Source organism: Ictidomys tridecemlineatus, chromosome 7 (genome assembly GCF_052094955.1).
Source record: "Ictidomys tridecemlineatus isolate mIctTri1 chromosome 7, mIctTri1.hap1, whole genome shotgun sequence".
In the NCBI taxonomy this organism is placed as follows: Eukaryota; Metazoa; Chordata; class Mammalia; order Rodentia; family Sciuridae; genus Ictidomys; species Ictidomys tridecemlineatus.
The window spans coordinates 34,499,685-34,524,609 of NC_135483.1; the positions used below are offsets into that span (position 1 = coordinate 34,499,685).

The following is a 24,925-nucleotide window of genomic DNA, read 5'->3' on the forward strand; positions in this document are numbered from 1 at the left end:
TGAATGGCTCAGTTATTACTGAAAATTATTATTATTATTCTGCCTGAACAAATGTTCAACTTTAAAGAACACTTGCATTTTACAATGCTTTGAAATACTTAACCTTCATACCCTACCATGCTTTTATCGCATAAATGCTTTCTAACCAAAGTTGAAGATGAAAAGGAATTTTCTGTAACCGTGGCTTCGGCGCCTCCCTATAAAACAGAGTACGTCTCCCGCTGCGTTGAAGGTGATAACAGTGAGAGCTGGTGAGGGAGGAAAGAATCTGAGAGCTCCTGGTGCCCACCTGCCTGGTTCTGCAGGGGAAGAAGGGACACAGCTGACTCGTAGCCTGAACTCTCACCAGGCCTCAGAGGTCATTTTTGAAGTTGGGGGCTCTTGTTGTCTTGCTTTTTATCAAATATCTATCCTGTCTATTAAGAAGTATGGAAACAGCCTAGAAAAACATCAGAAAATAAAATTCCATTTGCTTGAGTTATTTTTATTTTTTATTTTTGGTACCGGGGATTGAACCCAGGGGTGTTTAACCACTGAGCCATATCCCCATCCCTTTTTTATATTTTATTTAGAGACAGGATGTCACTGAGTTTCTTAGAGCTTCAATATGTTGCTGAACTCAACATCCTCCGGCCTCAGCCTCCGTTGCTACTGGGATTACAGGCATGTGCCACCGCGTCCAGCCATTGAGTTATTTTTAAAGGAGAAAAGACCCACGTTTTCCATTCTGCAAGGAGATAGCAAGTGTGTGGAAGTCTGGGGCTAGTGCAGGCCCCCTGAGAGCTAAGCTTAATAGAAGGGTAGAAAACCCGTGTGATAGAGTAGTGGACGCTGAGGACTCTTTCTTGTCACCCAGGCCTGTTGGGCCATGAATTCATACTCTTTGACAATCTGGCCACCTGACCTCCAAAAAGACCATAGTTGCTTTTTCCCACACACAACCTCAAATCTCCCCACCTCCTACACAGGTCTCAGAGGAGCCCAGCCCAGAACTGCCTATAAAAACTGCAGGAAGGAACGAGGTCGCTCAGAAAGCCAGCTGCCTCTAGACATCTCAGGAAAACTGTGCTGCTTAATTTGAATCACAATTCCTTGAGAGGAGAGCAGGACTCCAGAAGAGAAAGAAGTCCAAGGTTTCACGGTGGTCATCTGAGCTCTTGTTTGAGAATCTTTCCAAAGGTTTTCTGGTCCCTCAAGGAGAAACATGGAGAAGTCAACTTGGAGAAATGGTTGATATCATTGGAACTTAAGTCTTCAGGGAAAGTATTACTTTAATACAAAACTACTATCAACAATGCACGATATTAAAATGGCTCTTAATAAACACATTTGTATTAAGGTGCAGACAAAAATCCTCTAATGACATGCTAATAACTGAGAATGAAGTTAATTGTCAGCTAAGTACCATGGAAAATTAAAGGATTAATGTAACCAAATAACTAATACATCCTGATACAGGCAAGATTACGGTGAACCAAGATTAAAGTCAGAGATTGAACAAAGGGCATACCACTGGTTTCACAATTAGCTACAAAATTGTACCAATTTTGGTAACATGAGCTATAAGTGAAAAATAATGATGTACTGGTGGAATCAGTCTCATTAATCCCAACAGGCAATCAGGTAATTCTGAAATTGCACATACTATGATGTGTATTATTTTGGAACATCTGCATCATAAAGTAGTGAGGGAATTCTGAATTGTGTTCAGAAGGGAGAAATGATATATAAATGTTAACAAATTAACTGTCATAGCTTCTGGCTTTCACTCTGTGAAGTTAATATTAGTTGTTGAGCCCCTTCTAATTTGCCTTCCCCACTTGAAAAGTAACAAACTGAAAGATGCCCACCCCCAGAGAGTGGGGTTGGAATGATACACCGAATAGATTCAAAATCTAATCCAGGTCTTAATTTGATTGGTAATTCATTTCAAATATTTTTCAGATGGCTCATATGCTGAGCCCAACTGGGTAACTCCACCATGCAAATGAGTCTAGGGCTGCCATCTTGCTCCAGGTGTGGAGGAGCTTTAAAATCAACAGGTGCCCAACTGATCTCAGGACCTGGTCCACCTCCACTCCCCCAGGACCCAGCCGTGCTGCTTCCCCAGCCCCTTCCCTTTGGGTGCCACACCCACCCAATTGGCAAAACTGTGTTTTCCTTTCACGGCCTTTCTCCTTTATCCCCATAGCCAGCCAGTCAGCAAGTGTCTGCCCTTCCTATGGTTCATCACTCATTCTTCTGTAACTTTGTATTTCCCCCTTCACAATTCTTGCCTCTGCATATTGGTCCTTCCCCTGGCTGTCACTGGCCTCCTGGTTGCCAGTCTCCACTCCACTGTATCCCCTCCTCCTGGCTGGCCCAGAATCCCCTCTCTAAAATACAAGATCATCCCATTACAGTCCTGCCATACATCGTCAAAGGTTATCCAGAGCCTCAAAATTCAACTCATTAAATAGAAATTTCATCACAGTATTCTGTTTGTCTATTACCCCTCATATTTTCCACCCATCTATCCTTACAGGAGTTCTGGGAGGATAGGGGCACACATGTACCACAGCCATTTAGAGAAATGGTAATATGTAGGCACAATGTCTATGCTTCCTCTTTTATGTACTCCTGAATCTCAAAGTCTACTTTGTTCAATAATAGAAAAAACATGTTAAACCTCAATATGGAATATAAGTGCATGCACACTCTTATATCCCCCTACAAAGCCACAAAACAAGACTTTGTGGAGCCATGACAGTGTTAAAGCAACAGGGGACAAGAAGATCTGAGGTTATTTACCCTCAACATCTGGCTTAGTGAGGTTCCTCTGTAAAGATGCTGGAGTTAGTGTTTGCAAAGGAGCTGAATCAGCATGACCCTGATGTTTAACCTGCAGCTCTGAGGTTTGCCAACAGGATAGAAGTGGCAATGACCTTCTAACATCAGGGGCCATTCAAGTATATGGTCCTCCTGGACACAGCCAGCCAGCATTGGCCCCAAAGACTTCAGCCTGTGCTGCATAAAGAGAGCTCCACACAGGGGTCCTTTCAGAGCTGGAGACCAACAAGTTCCATCTAGGCTTCACATCCTTGTCACTCTGAGGTCTCCCAGCCCCTTCCCTTTGGGTGCCACACCCACCTAACAGTAAAGCTGTGTTTTCCTTTCCCAAAAAGCAAGCCCTTTCCCAGTCTCATTTATTTGGGACTTCCTTCCTTCTCCTGCTCTGCATGGCTCAATGAATTCTCACTAGTGTGCTTGGTAATTCATGTCCCTCCAATTTTGCTAACAGTTTTATGGACTTGAAACAATTTTCCAATCTCATTTTTATTTTATTTTATTTTTTTGTCTTGATCATTTTACCCATTGTGTGCTACTTCCTCGGCTTGTAGCACCACTGCTCCCCTACCTTTTGGACCTCATATGCCTTTTATATCCTTCCAGAACATCTTCTCTGGGAAGAGTTCCTCTGTGCTACCTCTTACCATTTGACATTTTAGCTGTTCATCTTTTTTACCTCTAGATTTGAGCAGCTTGAGAGAAAGACCCTGGGCTAATCCCATTTTTCTCACCAGTGCCTAACAAAGAGCCTGGCACACAGAAGGTGCTCAATAAATGTATGCATTTTCTCAAACTGGTGTTAATAAACATGGGCTCATCATTAACTCCATGTCTCAATATAATGGGGCTGTTATACTCAGAGACAAACTACAAATAAAATTAAGTGGCTTTTCCACATAGGAGGTATAATTGACACAGGAATGTCCCTTGGGCTGCAGAGTATGAACTTATTTATGACCCTGAGTAATTGCTATTATTCAAGAAGCTTACAAGAAAGAACTTGTGAGCCATGGAGAACTTTGCTTGTGTGTTTTGAAAAGCAGCAGAATTCACTTGGGCCTGGGTTTGTTTGTTTTACTTTTATCAGAGATAATTACTCATGTTTCTTTCCCCACCCCCAAATACTTTAAGAACCACATATCTGAACTAGCTTTTTGGAAATTGGAGAATGAGTAGCAGCTAACAGTTTCTCCACCCAGACTGTAAAATGTTCTCAGTGTTGGAAGGTAAGGGCAAAAGGCAGGACATCAATTAATGAATATCTTCAGACCCTCTGCACATAATACGTGCCTGGGGTGTCAGGAGCTAGCTAGGGGCTCAGATACAAAAGTGATATATGGCTGAGAGAGAGGACCAAATTCTGCCATTCTTGGGTTTCCACCCTATCTACCAAGAGTGGAATCTTGGATAAAATTCTTACCCCTCACCATCTCAGCTTTTAAACCCCATCATAGTTGTTTTGAAGATGAAGGAGAAAATGCTAATGGATGATGTTTCTAGAGCCTGAAACACAGGAGGCAATGGTAGCTGTTACTAAGGTTCACTCCTTCAGGCCCATCCTTCACCAGCATAATCAGAGTTTCCTGCCCACATTCATCCATTCATTTATTCATTCATTCATGAAATACTGACCAACACTCAGTATGTTGCAGACGCTAAGTACTGAGACTAGAGCAAGGGACAAAACAGAAAGCTCTGCATTCATGCAACTTACCATGTAGCAGGAAGCAAAACTAGAAGAAATATGAACACAAATAAATAACACGTCAGGTGGTGATAAGTGCCCTGAAGTTAAAGATAATGGAGCTAGAGAATGAAGAGGGTGTGTAGGTGACAGGGAATACCTTGGTGACAAGGCTTAGGAAAAAAATTAGGGAAAAGGCCACCTAAGTATCAGTGTGAACAGCATCCCAGGCAGAAGGGAATAAGTGAGGAGACAGTACCCTGGAATCTCCACTCAAGCCACAGGAACCTGGCTGGAGACCCAGCTCCAAGCTCTCCCTCTTCCCTGGGCCTCAGAACCCTGCTCTCTTTTGCAGGGAACCAAAGACAGGATTCCCCCAGGGTCTGGCAGTCAGAGCCTGGCTAGCACATTGAGGGCCACTCAGAGGATTAGGTGTGGGAGATGAGGAAAGGCCCCAAATTGGACTCTAATTCCAGCTTCAGGTCACCACCTGGATGGCTCAGTTGAATTTGCTGACCACAGACACCAGAGGAGATATGGAAACTATGATTTCTGAGCCCTGACTTCAATTTTCAGCCTCATGGAAGTTTTTTTAAAAAGAGTTTCCTTAAATAATTTCAAACTCTTCCCTTCTTTTTTGGGGCCCTTAGAAGGCTGTCAATCAAAATTGGCTCATGTATGGTACACGTGCTCTCTGGTCTTCCTGCACACTTAGCAGGCATTGATAATCCTCTGCCAGACTCCTGGTAGAGTACAGGGAGGGTGCCTTAGGGCTGTTCTTCCTCCCACACTTGAGTTCCCATGGATGATGGCACACAGTACCCAGGTACATGGCCTCTCAACTTCAGTTCTCTTTTGTATTAGAAACATGTTTACAACCCTGGCAGAGGGATACTTGGCTTGACTTTTATAAGGAATTCTATGATAGTTTTGCACGTTTTCTCACCCTGTGAGCAGCTGTCAAGTTGAGGTTAAGGATAGACAGAAAACATTTGTGCACAGAAAACATTTGCACCAATTGAATTCAAGGGACTGGCTTTGTACCTTGGTCTCTGGTGTGAAGCTTCTTATGATGTTCCTCATTAAAAGTCATAGATTTCAAAGACAAAGCATGTGTTCTGTCCATGTGCATGTGTGTGCTTTCACACATATACATGGGTTGTATAAGGGACAAAAGTCTGAAGGAAGATGAGAGGTGATAAAGGAGAGATAAAAGAAGATTTGAAGGGTTACCAGAGCTGAGAAATCATCCTGGGCTCAGAAAACTAAACTCTGTTACAATATCAAAGTTGAATCAACAGGTATGCCAGTAAAATGCTTTTTATTATTTGCCTTACTTGAACTTAGCCCAAATTTCTATTTAATTGCTCCTCTCATTTTCTTGGGTAATAATTATAAGGCTAACTTTTCAAATAAAATAAAATTGTTCCTCTGCTTTATGCAGACTAGTTACAAAGCAGGCTAAGGCAAGTTCCCCAAACCCATATCTCAGTCTTAGATTTTATATATGGACCCAGGGCAGGAAGACTATTTTTATTCCAGCACTTGTACTAATTACTGAGGACAAGTCACATGAGACAGTAGGTCAGGGAGCCTTTCTAGACCCGTTTCCTTGGGCATTAGATTAATATGTTTGACTAGTTATCACAGGTGTGTGTGTGTGTGTGTGTGTGTGTGTGTGTGTGTGTGTGTGTTTGATGAGGGGTAGGAGTGGCTTTACTATTTTGTAGGACAAATCAATAATAGTTTCAATATGTTCTATGTTGAGTCTCTAACCTTAACCTAGTCACTAACCAAACTCTGCCACTGGTCAAGGGATTCTAGCAAGATTGAGAGGGAAGGTCTGAAAAGTCCTTCATTACATTATGCAAGAAATCAAAGAAAGTATCCTTCTAGCAGCTCAGTGATGCCTTCTGATGCCCAGCACAATGGAAACCTTCTCTGTGCCTATACTCATGGGGACTGTAGCCCCGTGGTTTTCAAAATGGAGCAATGAAGCCTGGAATATGAGAAAAGATTTCTTTCTTATGGTAATAGCATGTAACTAAAATGTTAAAATACTTACAAATGCTTGCTTTATTGGCTGTGTTTTCAATCACTTTTGGAGACCTTTGAAATCCATGCTTTGACTTTCCCTACTTGGCTCTGTATCTCAGAAGTCAATTCCTAAAAATTGCATTTTTTAAGGTCATATGCCCTCTGGCTTTGGGTTAAATGTGGTCTATGAGAAGCACTGGCAGGAGACTGGCAGACAAGGGAAGCCAGGGCATTTCCTCTCTTCCCTCTTGGCACTGAAAGTCTCTGGCAGTGATTCCTCTGTGGCTTCGCCTCCTAATGGGAAACTGCTCCCTCTGTGGTCCCAGCTCCTGCTGGGTGGCTCCCCAACGCCCACCACCACCTCCCTTTGATTCTCCAGCCCAACAGGTAATAGCAGGATTGCCTCACTGTGCCTTCAGCCTCTCCAACCTTGGCAATGAATTCCTTCCACTGAACTTCTTGGCATAGGCTCTACCTTTCTATATGGACCATGGATGATAACACTGTCCAGGGGTCTATGGTCTCCAGAGAACAGACATTATATTTAGGAGTGTACAGACTCCAGACGATGAACTTGGCACATATATTCCTTCTTTCCTTGGCAGAGAAGGTCTCTTCAGTGGTCATTAGCCTGACCACCAAGTACTACTTGCACTAGGTGTGTGGGATGTGGAAGGAACAATGCACAGAGCACCAGACCCTAGATCTTGCTCAAAACTTTGCCAAGGGCCTTAGAGCACCACAGGCCTGATCTTTATCACGTCGGGGGGAATAGGAACAAGAGCTCATCTAATCTGCTGACTGCCTAGATTCAAACAAGGAGGGCATGAAAATGTGTTTTAGATACCCAAATGGTTCTTGCAAATCTGATGTACGGCTGTTATTATCCAAGCCCTGGTTGACCTTCAGGGGAGAGAAATGCTTGGCTCTTAATTTCTAAGGCTGATTGTGCTAACTGTACTAACACAGGGGAGGGCTATAGATTGGTGCTTGGCATGGTACAAAAGCTACAGGGTCCTCGCTGTGATCCCAGTGCTGGGCCTCCCCTTGGCATCACAAAGTTTAGTGTATCAAGACCCGAAGGAAGTCAGGACCAACGTACCAATGTCGAGGACCCTCTGCTTCGCTGTGTGCTGCCGAGAGTGCCAGTACTTCCAGTACTTCAGCTGTTCATCTCGGTTTTTGTCTTCGCTGAAGACCACCATCACCACACTCTGCAGAGGGGAGAATGGAGAGGTTATTCTCTGCCCAGTGCTTCTGTTGCCTTAGAGGGTATGTTTCTTAAGCAAGAGAGCCCAGACGAGTTCAGGTGTATGGATGGTTTTGTTTTAAATGTGCTTACTTAAAAAAAAAAAAATGGAAAATGAGAACCACACAAAGGGAAAAAAGAGAATCCTATAGCAATTTTGATTATTCCGTGAAGTCAGCCAGAACACCAAAATATTTTTTTCTTATATTGTAAATAAGCATACTTTTGAAATTTTGTATCCCAAAACAGAATTTGGGACCATTGGTAAAGAAGCAATATCCACTTCTGGCCGAATTTAGTGCCTGGGTTGAAGTAGGGGAGGTAATGAGAGAAATATTAAGAAAATGAGGGGAATGCTGAAAGATGAATTCCTATTGATGCACAGAGTTAAACTACAGATATTCCATATGCTGAAAAATGCAAGGGCAGCTATGCACGGTGGTGCATGCCTGGAGTCCCAGAGGCTTGGGAGGCTGAGGCAGGAGGATTGCAAGTTCAAAGCCAGGCTCCACAACTTAGTGAGGCCCTAAGCAACTCAGTGAGACCCTGACTCTAAATAAAACATTTAAACAAAGGGCTGGGAATGTGGCTTAGTAGTTAAACACCCTGGGTTCAATCCTCAGTACCCAAAACAAAACAAAAAAACAAGGGCAAATATGTTATCTATTTAAATTTAACAGGGAGGTACTTGAAAAATAAGCTCGAGAAACTGATTATATCTTGAAGAAATAAAAATCCAAAACCTCTTTTGGTTCTAAGTTACAAGCAGCCTCATTAAACTAAACACCCATAAATTCACTGTCATTTATAAAATGGAAGATAGCACCAAAAATAAACAAAATAGACACGGTACCAAAACAAACAAACAAAACACTGAAACTTCAGTGCCAGGAATGCTTCTCCTCTCATCCCATATCCAAAGTACTTCTTAGACACTTTCTGACTATTGCAAAAGAATAACTCATTGACTCTCTTTCCTTCAGAACTTTTTTGGGCTGGGGATGTAGCTTAGTGGAAGAGCACATGCCTTGTGTGTACAAGGACCTGGGTTTAATCCTTAGGCACAAAAAAAAAAAAAAAAAACTTTTCCTTTGTAGTATTTGACACATTTGTAATCATTCACTTAATTATTCAGCCAATGGCAATGTCTTCCCATTGACTTTGAACTCAACAAGGTCAGGAACGTCTGCTATTCGGCACTGTAGCTCTGGAACCTGAGAAATGTCAACAGACAGCAAATTCATGCTGGTGGCTGACTGTCAACTCAAAACCCAGCTCACTCCTAATGGACATATGAACATGTTCTATATAAGACAGCAGATGCTTGTTAGAAAAACTAGCTTAGAAATATGTGTCCATGTCATTTGAATTCACAAGCATCAAGAGTGTCAAAGGATTAGTGGCTGCAGGGGAAGCTGTTCACTGTGTGATGAGCCCTGAGCTCAGCCAGCCCTTGTTTTTCCACAAATGTGTCCATATATACTTAGAAGTTTATTGTGTGGTTTCCTGGTGTTTATTTCTGGCCCAAAATAAAAATAACATTTAAAGTAATTTTTTCCCTAGCAAAAGATTAAATTAGCATAAGTAATGGCGCATTCTTGGTATTAAAATTCATTTCTTCTGTAAGAAACAAAAAAAAATCAGTTTTAAACTGTTATCATCAAGTTTATATGCCTTGATTCAGAATTTTACACTATTCTTGGAAATAAATGCTGGCAGACTACAAGTATTTTCCTTCGACCTTAGACTCCTTGCTGTCCCAGAGGGGCTGGGTGAGAAAGATTTACTCTGAGAGATACCAAATTACTGTCAAGATTAGAAGTTAGAGTGAAATCTTTAAGAAAAGGAGGGGTTCTCATTTTAGCCAAAATAGAACAAAAGGAAATATATTTTTTGTATTAAAGTACTTCTATGATTCCCACAAAGTGGGATTCTTGGGAAAGTCTCTGTACTCCATACTGGTGCCATGCCTTAGAATATTAATAGTCCACCATTTTTTCAGGATGATGGTGATGGTGAGATTAAGAGGATGTATATAATTAAATTCTTACTTGGAATTTACAAGACTTTTAAAAAGAAAAGCCAATGTATCCGGTGTCTTCTTCTTCTCAGACACCCATATGTGACAGTATGTCAAAGTTAAATATCCAGAGGTGGACCAGGATGAAATTTCTCTGCTTTTCACCCACCTAGGCTGCTCAACACAGCACATGTTAGTGATTCAGAGAGGTGGGCTCAGGAGTCTGGTGGCCTGGGATATGTCCTAGGTTCCTGTAGCCTTGGCCACTTACCAGCTTCTGAAAGTCCAAGTTTCCTTATCTGTAACACTATGATAATAGAGTGTCTTTGTCATAGGGTTGTTGTTAGTTTCAGTGAGTTACTAGTCATGCAACACATGAAAGATATTCAATAATTCTCAATTGGTATGACTCACTGTGGCTGGTCGTTGTCATGGTATATCCTCCATCATGGTTTTGACCACAGGGGTGGGGGCATTCTAATTCACCTGATGCACACAGCATACTGGGCACCTTTTGACCTACAATCAGCTCAGCCCCTGTGTGAAACCTTGGCTCCATGTGTGCTGGAAGTAAACTTGGCCTGCACCATGCTCTAAGCATGCCACGCTATTCCCCTCCTAGCATTCCCAGGAGCTTATCCGGAAGAAGCTATAGGCGAAGTAAGGGGAGCCGGGCACCATGGATATAACCGCATAAAGCATTTTTACAAAGACCAGAAAAGTCTACTTTACAACAGATTGTGAAAGTTCTTCAACCTCTTTTCAGAGCTTGGCTATAATTTTCCTTTTCAGTAGAGAGGGATTACCAAGGATTACCCTTCTTGGCAGTAGTGAGCATACCAGAAACTGGCAAGATTCCAAAGCAGTGAGTTAGGGATCCAGTTTCATTTCTCACAAATAGGACTAATACACAGGAACCTGAAAATTCCCCCAGGTTGTTTCTGGTGGGGATCAGGCCTCATCCCTTGAACCCTGAGTAAGCCCTGGCCTATAGAAGGCTTCCAAACAAAGTTGAAAAGGGCCCAGGGACTCAGAATTAATTTCTTTCTCTCTTACATCGAGCAATAGCTCGTCTCACCCACAGAAATGTCCTGATTTACAGTTATTTATTTGAAAAATTAAAATCAATTGAAAACAAATATACAGCATCCAGGCAGGAATGAAAGAAGAAAAATTTCCTGGATACAGTCAGAAAGCCTGTTCCACCACACTTTTTCCCTGGGGTTCATTGGTTACTGATCAAAACGAGGAACTAGCCAATAAGTTTTCTTGCTCCAACTCTCTGATATTTGTTCTAGAATTATTTATTTTGGAAGTTTTTTCCCATGCTGTTCCACAGGCTGTGAGGTAGCTATTTCACTCATCTGATCTCTCTGTACTTCATTTGGAGAAATGTAGCCCATACCCTGACTTTGCTGATGGGATGTCGGAAGCATTTGTTGTCCCCGGTCTCACTGAGTGTTATGGCGTAGAACTGTCCTTTGTTGAGGTAGGTCATAGGGCCCTCGCCCTGCTTCTGACGGAGAGATTTGGTGGCTTCCAGGGTGTATTGAAATGTGCCGCTGTGAACAGAAAACAGTGGTCAGATGTGTTCCCTGGACATTTCTACCTTCCTGACCTGTTCCACATCAAGAGCATTTTGTATGAATATTAACCAACGTTTACTCTACTTTAAATAGAGACAAAATATAGCATATGGCAAAAGAGGTGAGACCAGACCAAAGGTCATTGTTGGTACAATGTATACAACATTTCTAATAGTGTTCCATAAAACAGATGGTTTAGAAGGGGAGAAAGTCCAGGGTGTGCTTGGCCAGTTGGGCAAGCTTGTTGCAGAGAACCTCTGGTATATCTTAGTTGGCATTCAGGTAATGCCAACTAAAACTTCACAATTGATAGAATTTGCCACTTTTATCCTAACCACTTGCCAAAAATCTGAATGCTTTTGTTCATTTCAGGTTGCCAAACCTTCTTTGTATCTAACCAAGATTTACCAATAGCTATATTTCACTTAAAAATATTTTGAAATACGAAAATCCAGAACCAAACATTCTATTGAGAATCTAGTTCTCCAACAGGGAGTATTTTCCGTGTTTGTTTCTTGTTCTGAAATCTGCAAAAGAACTTATGACAAAGCTACTCTAAATCAGGGGTTTTCAAATGATGATCTGTGGACCACAAGCTGCTCAATGTCTGTGTGCATAAATAAAGCTTTATTGGAACATGGCTACACTAATTTGATTATGTATTGTATAAGACTGCCCTCATGCTACAACTGCAGTTCTTAGTTGTGATGAGGACTATAGCTTGACAAACCTAAAATGTGCACTATCTAGTTCATCACAGAGAAAGTTTGCAGATCCTTGCTTAAACAGTTTCCTTAAACATTGTTTAAAAGATGTAATTTACAAAACAAAAAACACCAATTTTTTTCCAACTTTGAAGAACATATCAATTGTTTACAATGAACACAATAGATGTGACCACAATCTTTTTTGTTTTACATGTTCACTCAGAAATATTTACTTCTGGGCTGGGATATGGCTCCCAGGCAGAGCGCCTGCTTGGCATGTGTGAGAGCCTGGGTTTGACCCCCAGGAAGGAAGGAAGGGTGGGCTTCTGCTGTACTGTAGGATGGGCCACAGCTACAAACACTGTATTTTCTGAATCATCTGACCCTCTCCATTTTTTTTCAGTCCTTTCATTTCAGTCTTTAAAAGACTGGATGCAAAGGTGATTCTCAAATTCTCTCTTAAAATGGCCTATTTGCAAGGATTAGGAGAGACTATTGCCTTCTATGTTAGCTACTTCTGTAATATTATTTTATTTGTACTTTAACTTTTATAATGAGAAAGAATTCTAAGGGGGAAAATAATACTCTTCTTATATGATAAAAATCTGAGGCTTAAGCAAATGAGCTAAGCAAATTCCAGAATATGTATCTTAGAGCATATGGGAAATAAATCAATTACAACAGAACCATTTGCAGTGATATTTTGCCCAAAAGAACAATTATGATACAGTACCATAAAATAATAAAATTTAGACCTGATTACAAGCTACTGGTCACCTAGATAACTAGGTCAAAGATTGTTTATAACATATAAAGAAAGCTTGGAACCCTCTTCCCAGAAATAGTCACATATGAAAATAAACAACTTTTAATATAATTGCAGAGGTTCATATCCCCCCAGGCTGTCCAGAACATAGGGTAAAAACTCTGGATTCAGCCCACCTTCCTCCTTCCACATCTTGGGAGGGTCTAAGAGACCTGCTCAAACCATTTGACAATGGTGGCAGCAGAAAAGAAATCAGGCCAAGTGACTGAACTGAGAGCCAATCACACAGTGCTTTGGATTTTACACACAAATCATCTATGCATTTCCATTTTTTAGAAGGTAATCTGTCAAGATTGGAAATAATGATGTAGAAGTTCATTTGCACAGAGCAAAGAATGGAAGGCAAAGGAAATCAGATTGTTCTATGAAAGTACACAAAGAAAAAATTGTTCAAAAGTGTAACTTACAGGAACAGTTAAAGGATCCTTAATGAAGGTGCAACTTCTGGTTTACCTACCTTGACGTCTGGTCATACATGTACTCCTCAGCCCCAACTGAAGCACTCCGAAATTTCTGCAAAATTTAAGTCATTAAAAAAAAAAAAGTAGGTCAGTACACCAAAGGAAAAAAATGATAAGTATATTCTGTTTTAGCCTCCCCTTAGAAAGGAAAGTTGTGTATTGGGGGCATTATGTTTTCAAATGACAAAAATAGTTTCCACCTCTTTACAGAACTCACATACCACCTCCCTGAGGGCTACACTCAACAGAAGACACATTCAGGCTTTGGAAGTTATTCATATGTCCACAGGTGTTCCCAAAGCATTTGCAGTTAGAAACTATTTCTTCAAACATAAAATATCACTTTTATTTTTTATTTTCTCCAACACTCTTACAAATATCACAAACTCTGAATTCATGGAATATTAATAACACAGAGGGCACATAATGTAGCAACATAGGAGAGTGGTTAGAAGCACAGGTTCTAGAGCAAGACTGTCCAGGGCCAACTTCTAGCTCTCTTACCTGATATTCCTATAAAATAAAGCCAACTTGATATTTTCTCCATCTGTTAAGTGCCTACCAATTAGAGGGACTAAATAGGTTAACAAAATATTACTAACAGTGATTGGTACATAGTGAGCACTATGGATGTGTATTAAGCACTAGTAAGTGGCAACAGCTTGAGCATGGTCAAGGCCCTTCTCTAGGGATCTCCATGGAAACATTTTAAGAGTAGGGTTTTGGAGGAAACTTTAAGTCTAGTTTTGCACAAAAAGAAGCTTGGGTCCAGAGATGTTTGTTTATATATATGGTTCAAATAGAATGCATTTTGCTACATTTTAGAACATTTTCAAAAGTATATGCCTCAAAGCCTTAACTCTTGATCCTAAAGCAAGAATAATAGAATACTGGTATTCTAGGTTGGCCACACACACCCAGTCCTCTCACTGTGACCTTTTATTTTTCAAATATCTCTAAGAAATTGAAAAAATTATAAATAGTGTGCAAGCCCTCTATAGAAAAACAACAGGATTCTCAACAAGTAGAGAAACAAAAAAAATACACAACTGAGAAAGTGAAAATCAACACTGACAATTGGCCTGGATGGTCCTAAGAGAGTTCAGTGCTTCTGGGGGAGGATAGACAAGGCAGAAGAATAGCAGTATCCAGCCCAGGACACGATAGCACAGCTACAAGAGCAGGTAACATCCCCTTCCCTAAGTGATTTCAGCTTTCTTTGCAAAGACATCCCCAGCTCCACTTTGATCATCCCATCCCTTGAACAATGATTACCAAGTACCTGGTTTCTGAGGGCCCCTACATCTGGACAGTATCCAATCCAAACTGCTCCCTTCCCTCCTGCTAGACAAACACACAGAGGAATCCATCCCAAACAGCAAAATGAAATTCACTCATTCAACAAGAGTTCCAGAAATGTTCTTAGTTTGTCTAAAAGAAGCACTAGATTTTAGACAAATTTTCCTTCATTAAATTTTCTTGGTGAAAATACTTCAAACTTGCTCTTAGAACCAGTTGCAAAAACAACAACAACCAAAAAAAAAAAAAAAAAGCGGACTCAAGATCATAGCAGATCATTTGGTTTAACTTACATCAGGCTGAAATACAATCTACAAGACAAACTCCAATCTTCAAGACGAGAAGAGCAGCAGCTCAACCCAAATGCTTCATTTTTAGCTTTTGGCAAGTTCCTTTGCTTTCTCATTGACTCCAAAATAAAGCTCCGAACACAATAGCTTCCTTTCACATGGCTCTTTATCTACAACACAAACACAACTGATATCCCATCCCCCCAATAGTATGATGTTTCCGTTGACATTGGACCATGTCCACACACTCTTCTGTGACTAACAGAATGTCTCTAGAAAGTGTGAGAAAATACATCAGTGGCAACCCACTGGTGAAGAAACTTGTACCTAATCCCTCACCTGGGATTATGGAGTGGTAGATTCAGTTATTTGTTTTTCCTAGAGAAGCATCCCTGACTGCAGGGGGGATAAATCGAGTATTCAACAATATATCAAAGACTCTACAAGATCCCTCACTCAGCTAAAAGAAACTTTTTAAAATTACTTTCAGCATCATAACAGGAAGCTAACTGTAAGACATTTTTTCCTTTTTTATTATGAGGATAATAAAAGTTTAGTTGTAAAGCCACGAAACGCCAAGAAATATGATAGCCTCTTAGGGGCAGGGAATTTCTCATGTCTGGCTCTGGTCATGCTGATTGTAGAGAATACAACAGGTGCCCCTAAATGACTGGTGTCAGGAGTGGCAGGGCTGGGTGCACCAGCTCCCACAGGACTGCAGAGAGCTTATGCTGCTTGCCAACCTTTTCAGCCTCTTCTCCCCACCCAGAAGATAAGAACTATCTATGGCCATAGATAAAGGACACCCAGATTTTAAACAAACATTTGGCGAGTCACTGACTTAAGCAATGGAACTACTGAGAATTGGAAGGTCCCATACAGTGTTCTCCAAGAGTATGGAGGTGAAAGTTAAGGATGTAGGAGCTGGAGCAGCCAGCTTGGGTCAAGTTCCATCACTCCCACTTGCTGCTAAGTGACCAATTCTTGTTTTCTCTATGCCCTGGTTTCTTCATTAAGAAAATAAATTTGACAATAATGCTACCCCCTCATGCGGCTTTCAGGAGGATTAATGAGTACACATCACCTAGAACGATGCTGCTATGTTTTCTGGTTTCAATGTGTCCCAAGTGCCTGTGTTGAAACATTAACCCTAATGTAATAGTGTTGAGGTGGGATATTTAAAAGATGACAGATTGTGAGGACGGCCATGGTGACTGGATAAAGGTAACTGTTGTGGAAGTGGATTGTTACTGAGAAAGTGGTGTTTGTTTTTTTTTTTGCTTAATGTTTATTTTTTAGTTGTAGGTGGACACAATACCTTTATTTTATTTTTATGTGCTGCTGAGGATCGAACCCAGTGCCTCATGCATGCTAGGTGAGCACTCTATCACTGAGCCACACCCCCGGCCCCAAGAAAGTGGGTTCTTACTGCCAGAATGGGTTTGTTACAAGAGCAAATTCAGCACTCTGTCACACGTGTGTATGTTTTGCCCTTCTGCCCTTCTGCCATGGGATGATGTAGCAGGAGGCCCTTAGCATATGTGGCTCCTTGATCTTGAACTTCTCAACCTCCAGAACAGCTTGTCAAATGCATTTCTACTCATTGAAAATTCCTCAGGCTCCAGCATTGTTATTACAGCACAAACAGACTAAGATGAATGCCTAGCACACAGCAAGTGTTTACCAAGTGTTGGGGTTTTTTTTTTAATATTTTTTAGTTGTAGATGGACACAATACTTTTATTTTTTACTTATTTATCTTTATATAGTGCTGAGGTTTGAGCCCAGTATCTCATACATGCTAGGCAAGTGCCCTACCACTGAGCCACAATCCCAACCCTTACCAAGTGTTTATTATTTTTAAATATTATTATTTAGCAATGAAATCCCAAACTCCAGTAACTACATTTTTGTCCCAAATAAGCAGCCAGCTGAAGATATTTGGCATGCAGCCACCATGCTTCTCCTCTTTAGGAAATTAAAAACCACCCATTTCCCCCTTCTGCCATCATGTTTAAAATTGGAAAGCCAATGAGTATCTAAAATCTAGACGCACTGCTCCCTAAAGGTAAAGAAGGTGATGATCTACTAAAGGTATGCATTACATATTCTAGGTCAAATATTGGAGAGATGGACCATGATTATATCATGAACAGATATTCTGAGAAGATTTCAAGGCCATTAAATGAATGCAAGATCATTTTTTCAACAAACAATGCTGGAACTACTGATTATCAGTGTGTGGGGGGAAACAGAACTTTTTTTCCTTACTTCATATCAAATATAAAGTTTACCTAAGAATGGATAAGAAGCCTACATGTAAGAGGTAAAGTTATTAGGCATCTACAGGGAAGAAATAATTTGCTGTAACATTGGGATAGGAAAAGACTTCTTAAACAATATCCAAAAGTATCAACTATGAAGGACAAAATTGGCAAAGTAAGCTTCATCAGATTAAATACTGTTGCTCTTTGAAAGACATTCAGGAAACTAAAAGGTACAAGATACAAAACAAGATGATAAAGAGCTTATATTCACACTACTTAGAAACTCTTACAACCTAATGAAAGAAACATAAATAAGCCTATTTGAAAACTGGGCAAAGAATTTGAACAAATACTTCACAAAAGAAGTCACAGGGAGGGCCAAATAAGTATATGAAACAGCTCAACAGAAATCAGAGAATGCAGACTCAAATCAAAATGAGATACCATGTTATATCACTAAAATAGCTAAAGTTAGAAAGAGTGACATACCCAGTTTTAGAAAGAGTGTGGAAGGCAGGCATCCTCATACATTGCCAATGGGAATGAAAATGGTACCATCACTTTGAAGCACTGTGTGGGAGTCCCTTGTAAACTTGAATGTACATTTACCAAATGGCCCAGCAATTCCAGCCCTAGGTATTTGCTCATGACAGGCCTCTGTCCACATTAAAAGATACACATGAAGCTGGGCTTGGTGGTACACGCCTGTAATTTCTGTGGTTTAGGAGATTGATGCAGGAAGATCACACGTGAGTTCAAAGCCAGCCTCAGTGACTTAGCCAGGCCCTAAGCAACTCAGTGAGACCCTATCTCTAAATAAAATACAAAAAAAAAAATGGCTGGACCAAATAAAATAAAATAAACACATGAATATTTATAGCAGTGTTATTCATATTAGCCCCAAACTGGAAGCAACCAAAATCTATCAACTGGTACAAAAGTAAATGAACTGTGACATACACTTACCATGGAATACTACTCAGCAATTTTTAAAAATCATATAAGCAACATAAGTGAAACATAAAATTATGCTAAGTGAAAGAAGACAACATAAAAGACTATACACACGCTATCCTTCTATTTACCTGACATTTTAGAAAAGGCAACAATATAGTAACAAAAGGCAGATTAGCATTTCCCAAGAGCCAAAGAGGAAGAGGGGGTTTAAGGGAACTTTTAGGGTGAAGGAACTTTCTACATGATGATTCCAAAGACAGCTACATAACTGTATACAAACCAAATCTCTCAAACTCAGCACTCTGAACATATGAACTTAAAGAAGCAAAGATTATTGTTCTTGTACATTCTATGGGCACTTGAAAATATGTAGTCTCCAGCATAAAATACAAAGTACACACACATAAAATGGACTATAGATAGAACACCTTCTCCTCAAATATTCAATCTAACAAGGTTTTTTAAAAATGACATTGTTTTTAAAAAAGAGTTGATAGGCAATGTCTTTTGCTACCTATCATTTGGGAGGTTACTACTAGAGGAGGTCAAGGTGGAAACTTTACTAAGCAAGAACAATTTCATTTTTTCTTTTTGGTAGGGATTGAACCCAGGGGCACTCAACCACTGAACCACATTTCCAGCCCCCCCCCCCTTTTTTTTTGTATTTTATTTAGAGATAGGATCTCACTGAGTTGCACAGGGCCTTGCTAAGTTGCTGAGGCTGGCTTTGAACTTGTGCTCCTCCTGCCTCAGCCTCTGGAGCCACAGGGATTACAAATGTACACCACTACACTTGGGAAGAATATTTTTTAATGCCTCAAAAATATTTAATCTTTAGACCAAAGCTAAAAGGATCTGTCATTTAAGACTTGCCAAAAATTTGCAATGTTCTACACACATCCATTCACCTAGAGAAAATTCCAGAATACCAACGAACACATAAAAACACCTAAACTCACATTTCCATTCATTTAATCCACTTAAAAAGAGAAGAGAGAGCTCAGCGGAGCTCAGCCCTGGCTCACCTCCGCGGTGCCGTCTTTGAAGCCCTCGCTGTAGGTGCTGTCCGGGGTGCTGCGCTGGTCGTCCTTGAGATAGGTGCTGTGGCTGGCGATGGAGGGCAGGTCGTACTGAGTCTGTTCAAAGATAACCACGCGCTGCTCCTCCCCGTCTCCCCGGGTGTAGTGCCCAGGTTGGGTCATGAACACGGGCGTGAAATCTTCAGCTTTGACCACGGTGATCCCTGACACCGGGATGATGGCGGGGCTCTCGGTGAGGTTGACGCTGTACTGTTCCCGCTTTGAATTCTCCAGGTGCTCTTGATTTAGGGAAAGGTTCACCGGAACCGTCTTTAGGACCTGCACGCGGTTTTCTCCTCCACTCAAATTACTCTGGGCTTCACTGGCGCCAAGACAGTTTCTGTGTGTACAAACCCACCCCCGCAATGTCATACCATTAGAAAAGTCACCACTTTGCCACTCGCAAGAAATACCCGATGAGGGCAGCCACGCAGGGGAAAGTTAACAGGGAACCTCACAACAGAATGCAAAGGAATTTTTGCATCACCAGAAGCAGGACAACAAGCCATGCATGTCCCTGGTATCTCCCAATGTCAACTACTCAGTGCCACCATAGAGCATCACTGTTCAAAAAAAAAAAAAAAAGAGTTGACCCTAAATCTGATCATGCCTTTAGACCTAACTTTCAGCTCTTGGGAATACAGGAACTGGAAGAAATATTTAAAAAACAAAAAGAAACAAACCAGAATGTAGCACACCTGACTGACGTAAATTTGTCAACAAGTCAAAGGCACAAAAAACAAACAAACAAAAACAGAGGAAGGAGGACAGTTTTAAATCAAAAATTATTTAAAAACCCTAATAATCAAGTATGATGAGTGGATGAGTGGATCATGTTTGGACCCTGACTTGAACAAATTGAAGAGATAGTAGGAGACTTTTTGAGGAAATTGACTACGGACTAGGAACTTAAGGAAGTAGCATTAACTTAGTTGGTTGTGATAATGATTTTGTGTTTATGTAATAAAATATTGTTTTTAGAGGTTAGAAGTAAAAAGACGGTGGTGTCAGGATTAAAATGAAGGAAGAAAGAGTAAGAGGGAAATTGTGGATATCAAGGTGGTGTGATGAGAATTTATCAGTATGAATTGGAAGATGCAATGAGCATTTGAGGAGGACATTGTACTGTCCTTTGCACTTCTGTATGTGGTTGCAAACTCTCAAAAGTTTTTAAGAGAAAGAGAGAAACACAACAGGATAAGCATGGTAATTTGAAGAGTGGAAGGAGGGATATTTTTCACCATTCTGTGGGTTAAATTTCTTAAAGGAAAAAAGAAATAAGAATTTATCATTAAAGTATCTTTCCCAAATTGAGAAATAGCTTGAGTACATAGATAGACATTGTTAGCACTGAGGTGCTTTTGGATCTTAAGGAAGTGCTATGACTGGGCAGGAAGTGGTGGGCACACCTGTAATCCAAGTGGCTTCAGAGGCTGAGATAGGAGGATCCTGAGTTCAAAGCCAGCCTCAGCAAAAGTAAGGCACTAAGTGAGACTCTGTCTCTAAATAAAATACAAAATAGGGCTGGGATGTGGCTCAGTGGTCAAGTGCTCCTGAGTTCAATCCACGGTACCAAAAAAAAAAAAAAAAAAGTGCTATAACTGAGCTTATGGATAACAAGATCTCTGACCTCTTGGCAGGTAGAGAGAAAGGAGTGGGTTTAGAAAATTAATTCTTGGCAGGTTAGAATGAAATACTTTTATTTAGACCAAAGAATTCCAGGAACGAGCAGAAGCAAAGAGGAACATATAAATGGAAGATAATTATTGATTTTACTAGCAAGATCCCTCTGTTCTGTAAAATTGGAAGAGGAGCACTTTTATTCATTTATGATTATTCTCCATATTATGGAGATAAATACACATTTTCCATGAATCTTTGTCTTAAATAATCTGGGATGTTTGTTTTTTTTTAATTTGTTTGTTTTTTATATAGCATGAAATTTCTGGGGCTGATTAGCATCTCTCATTGAGTGAAATATTTGAATAAAATTTTGTCTTCCAAAAGTTGGGCTCTTGTGGCTCCTTTCTATCAGAAGAAGTCCAATAGCCTCTGAGCTCACCTATCAAGCAAGACATGGGTGTTTTTAGCTTTGAATTTTCAGATAAAACTTCAAAGCGAAGTTTGAAGAAAGAAAGGTTCCCCGTGAACAAAGCCAACAGAAAAATAGCTAAACATCTCTGAGTCTGTCACAGTTCTATGGAAACAATAATAATAATTCTAGGAACTCATACAGACATTCTGGCTTTCAGCATTAACCCGATTTCATGGTAGGATCAATGGAGTGAATCACATATAAGACACAGTGAAGATTTAGAAATTATGTTTCATCTGAATCCAGTTAGGAGGATAATGCCAAAAGCCAGACCACCCATTTACATCAGCACCTCCTAAGCCCCGTTGTTTAGAACATTGCATGGAATGTTAATGGTTGTTCTTTTAAAAAAGAAACCTCATGATAAAATCAGTGTTAAAAAAAAAAAAAACAGAAAAAAGTATTGCCATAACAAGACCACCCTGAGTGGGCCTCAACATCATGAACACAGTAAGGGCCCCTGGTCATTCCTTCACTAGTTAAATTGGAACCTAGAATTTACCAAACCCCTCTGGTGGAGAAAAAAAAAAATTCTGTGGATAAGGTTCTGCAGATTGAGTAATAATGGGTTTGTCTACCCTGATTGGTTGCCAAGGCAATTACCCACTTTCCACTCTGGACTTCACACAGGCACATTTTTTGACTTTGCCAGAATATTCAAGCTTGTCTATAGTCTATTTCAGGCCAGATTGTTCAGTTCTTTATTTCATGTAAAGCATTAATTTTAAACAAAGAGCACAAGTCCAAATATCCTCTGGTGTTCTTATTAACACATAAATAAGCAAACTATAGAGTTGTATAAATCTAGCTGAATTGTTATTACCATATCACCAGGAAATAATCGACTCAGACACCACACTATGATATGTGACTATGCCTCTGTCATAAAATTAACTTCAGAAGCTGATGCCAGAGAATTTTAGAAAGACATCCAAGAAATGGGAAATTAGAACAAAAGAAGAATTATTGTGGGATACTGGCTTACCTGCAATAGAACTTAGAATTGAACTATATTGTAAGAAAAAATTGCCATACAAAGAATGGTGCGCTGAATACACTTTATAAAAAAAATGGATTGTGTCATTGAGAGTCTGTTATTTTCCCCAAGTAGTAACTTCTGTATACAAACAGTTGTAATGATATCATGTTAGCACATGGCACCTTAATTCATGAACACATAGCAGATCAAAATGATATCCTTCCAAATTAGATTCAGTGAGAAGTCTGCTAAGTCATAATTATTCTATACAAGGTGCTTTATTCTACCTCCTAGCCAGGTTTTTTTTTAAGGTGCTTCATGGAAATCACAAAAATAATTGCTGAAATACAACGAGTGCTGTCACTTTGAAATATTGTTCTAAAATATGCCTTAATAAAAAATGGCTTCTCTTGCCTCTGATGTATCATGCAGACAGAGCACACTGCCTAGGCTCATTGTGCCCTGACTCCATTGTGATTATTGGCCTAGGCTTAGCAGACAGCACAAGCCATTAGCTCAATAAGACTGGCTGTATGGAGGAAATGTCACAAGACCTGAAGGGTGAGGTCCTGAGACCCCAGGATAGTTTCAGAAAGTCCCTAGTGGAACAGTGAATGAGGCACAGACAGTATGATCTGCTGGGGTGGGTTATATACAGGGGCTGCAGAGCCCAGGGATGCTAGGAAGCAGAGTGACCTCTGCTAGTAGGCAAAAAAAAAAAGATCATAATGTCATAGCAGTTTCTATCCAGAACAGGTACATTTCTGACATAGACACTGGCTGGAGATTTTATTTTTCCTGGCTTCATATTTCCATGTGAAATAAACTTCTAGAGAAAACCCCTGTGATTTCTCTCCATCCCACTGCAGAGGAAAAGTAGATGACTTGAAGGGAAGTAGCTGAAAGGTGGTCCCCTCCTTTTGTTTGGATCATCCTGAACCAAAAGACAGCACCCTGCTGTACCACAGTGGTATGACGTTCTACCTTAAGTCACCTAAGTCAAGACTGAAGATTTATGGGCTACAGATTTCAAGTCACATTCTCCAATTGGTTTCATTAGACATAAAATTGGTGACATTTTTCCCCCTTTTAAATATCAATTTATCTGTGTCCTGGTTGTTACTGGCTCTTAATTAAAAGGGGCAGAAAGGTGTGTGTGCACAGGGGGTGACACAATGATCTCCTAATGGCTTTCCCACCTTTGCACCTAAAGAGCACTCACACAGATCCTGGCCCTCCACCAGCTGCCTCCCTCGGCTAAGAAGGAGCCCTATCACCTCCCTTAGGAAGAGGAATCCTTGATCCTGATCCTTCCGTGTCTCCTCCCTCCAGGCCTGGCGCAGTGGTGGAGCCATGGTACTGGTCGGAAATGTTTACCCCAGCAGTCGGTTCCCTTGCCAGCCTATTCTCAGGCTTCTAAGCCTCCTTGGCAGGCTCCTCATCGGAAAAGCTTGCTGATGACCTTCTGGATGCATAATCAAAACAATGGAATTTTCTCTCCCTATTGAGAGATTCAGTTTGGGTCCAAACTCCAACAGGCAGAGGAGGGCAAAGCTTTTTGAACACATCATCTCTCAAGAACAAAATTTCATTAGTTGACTGCTACTTTTTTCAAAAAAATGTAGAAAAGGAGATACTCTGGGGGTCCAGTAGATTCCTTTACACCCATCATACCTTTTATCCTGGTCTTCTTGGTTGTCACTTGCTTTGTTGACAGACAGCAACCTCTTGTCTCGAGGAACCTGGAAACATGATCAATCAATCAGACTGACACGCAGGCAACAGTGACCGTGTGCAGAACCAGACAGCAGTGTAAACACAGAAATCACAATGGAACATTCTCTGGGAAGAAATGGCAAATCTGTTACTGTCAGGAGATGTTAAAGAGTGAGGAGCTTGAGTGACAATGACAGTGGACCCAGAATAAAAGGGGGTGGTGATAAACATAAGGTCACAACAGACATGATTTTGATGACCTTGTCCCTGGCCCTGATACCTCCATGCCCTCCCCACTTTTGGAGAGGAGCAACTTCTATGGTTGAGTCAGGACATGGGTGCCTTTGAGCAGATAGAAAGCATCATGGAGTTACAGAAAGCATCTTGTTAAGGAGCAAAGACTATCCCTCTGATAAGGGACATCAGGTGCCAACAAGAGCAGGGGGATTGAGGAGGGGACCACACTCTCAGCCAGTCTGGGAACAAGCAGCTAATATGCCACCCATTAACCACCCTCCCTACACAGCTTGGGAACTTGACTCCACAATTTCTTTTTCCAGTGCACTTTCATTATCATCTTAACCCTAATGCCAACGTGTTACCTGAAGTGTTACTGAAAAGGTGTTAGGAGGACACCCCACCAGCAGTTCTCCAACCATCATCTCCCTGCTGTATCATGGATCCTCTGCTTGGCCATCGTTTCCAAACACATGAGTAAGTAGATTGGGATTTGTTGGGTTGTTTTGTTTCATTTTTATTTTTTTTACCTGTTTGTCTTTGGATTTTCAATACATCTTCAGATTTTCTTTTAACCAATCTCCTTTGCATCCAAATGCAGCCTCACA

The 24,925-nt window shown here is 40.7% G+C and overlaps 1 protein-coding gene across 5 annotated transcripts in view; it reads right to left on the bottom strand.

The window, feature by feature from the left end:
• Positions 1-24,925, bottom strand: part of Grhl2 (grainyhead like transcription factor 2) — a 147,673-nt gene that overhangs the window by 72,941 nt on the left and 49,807 nt on the right. For all 5 annotated transcript variants that reach the window (XM_078016847.1, XM_040293804.2, XM_040293803.2 and 2 more), the window contains exons 3-7: positions 24,039-24,106; positions 19,237-19,630; positions 13,396-13,451; positions 11,225-11,381; positions 7,653-7,764 (exon numbers count right to left, since the gene is read on the bottom strand). In XM_078016847.1, the coding sequence (XP_077872973.1) occupies positions 7,653-7,764; positions 11,225-11,381; positions 13,396-13,451; positions 19,237-19,630; positions 24,039-24,106 (787 nt within the window). The remainder of the gene's footprint in view (positions 1-7,652; positions 7,765-11,224; positions 11,382-13,395; positions 13,452-19,236; positions 19,631-24,038; positions 24,107-24,925) is intronic.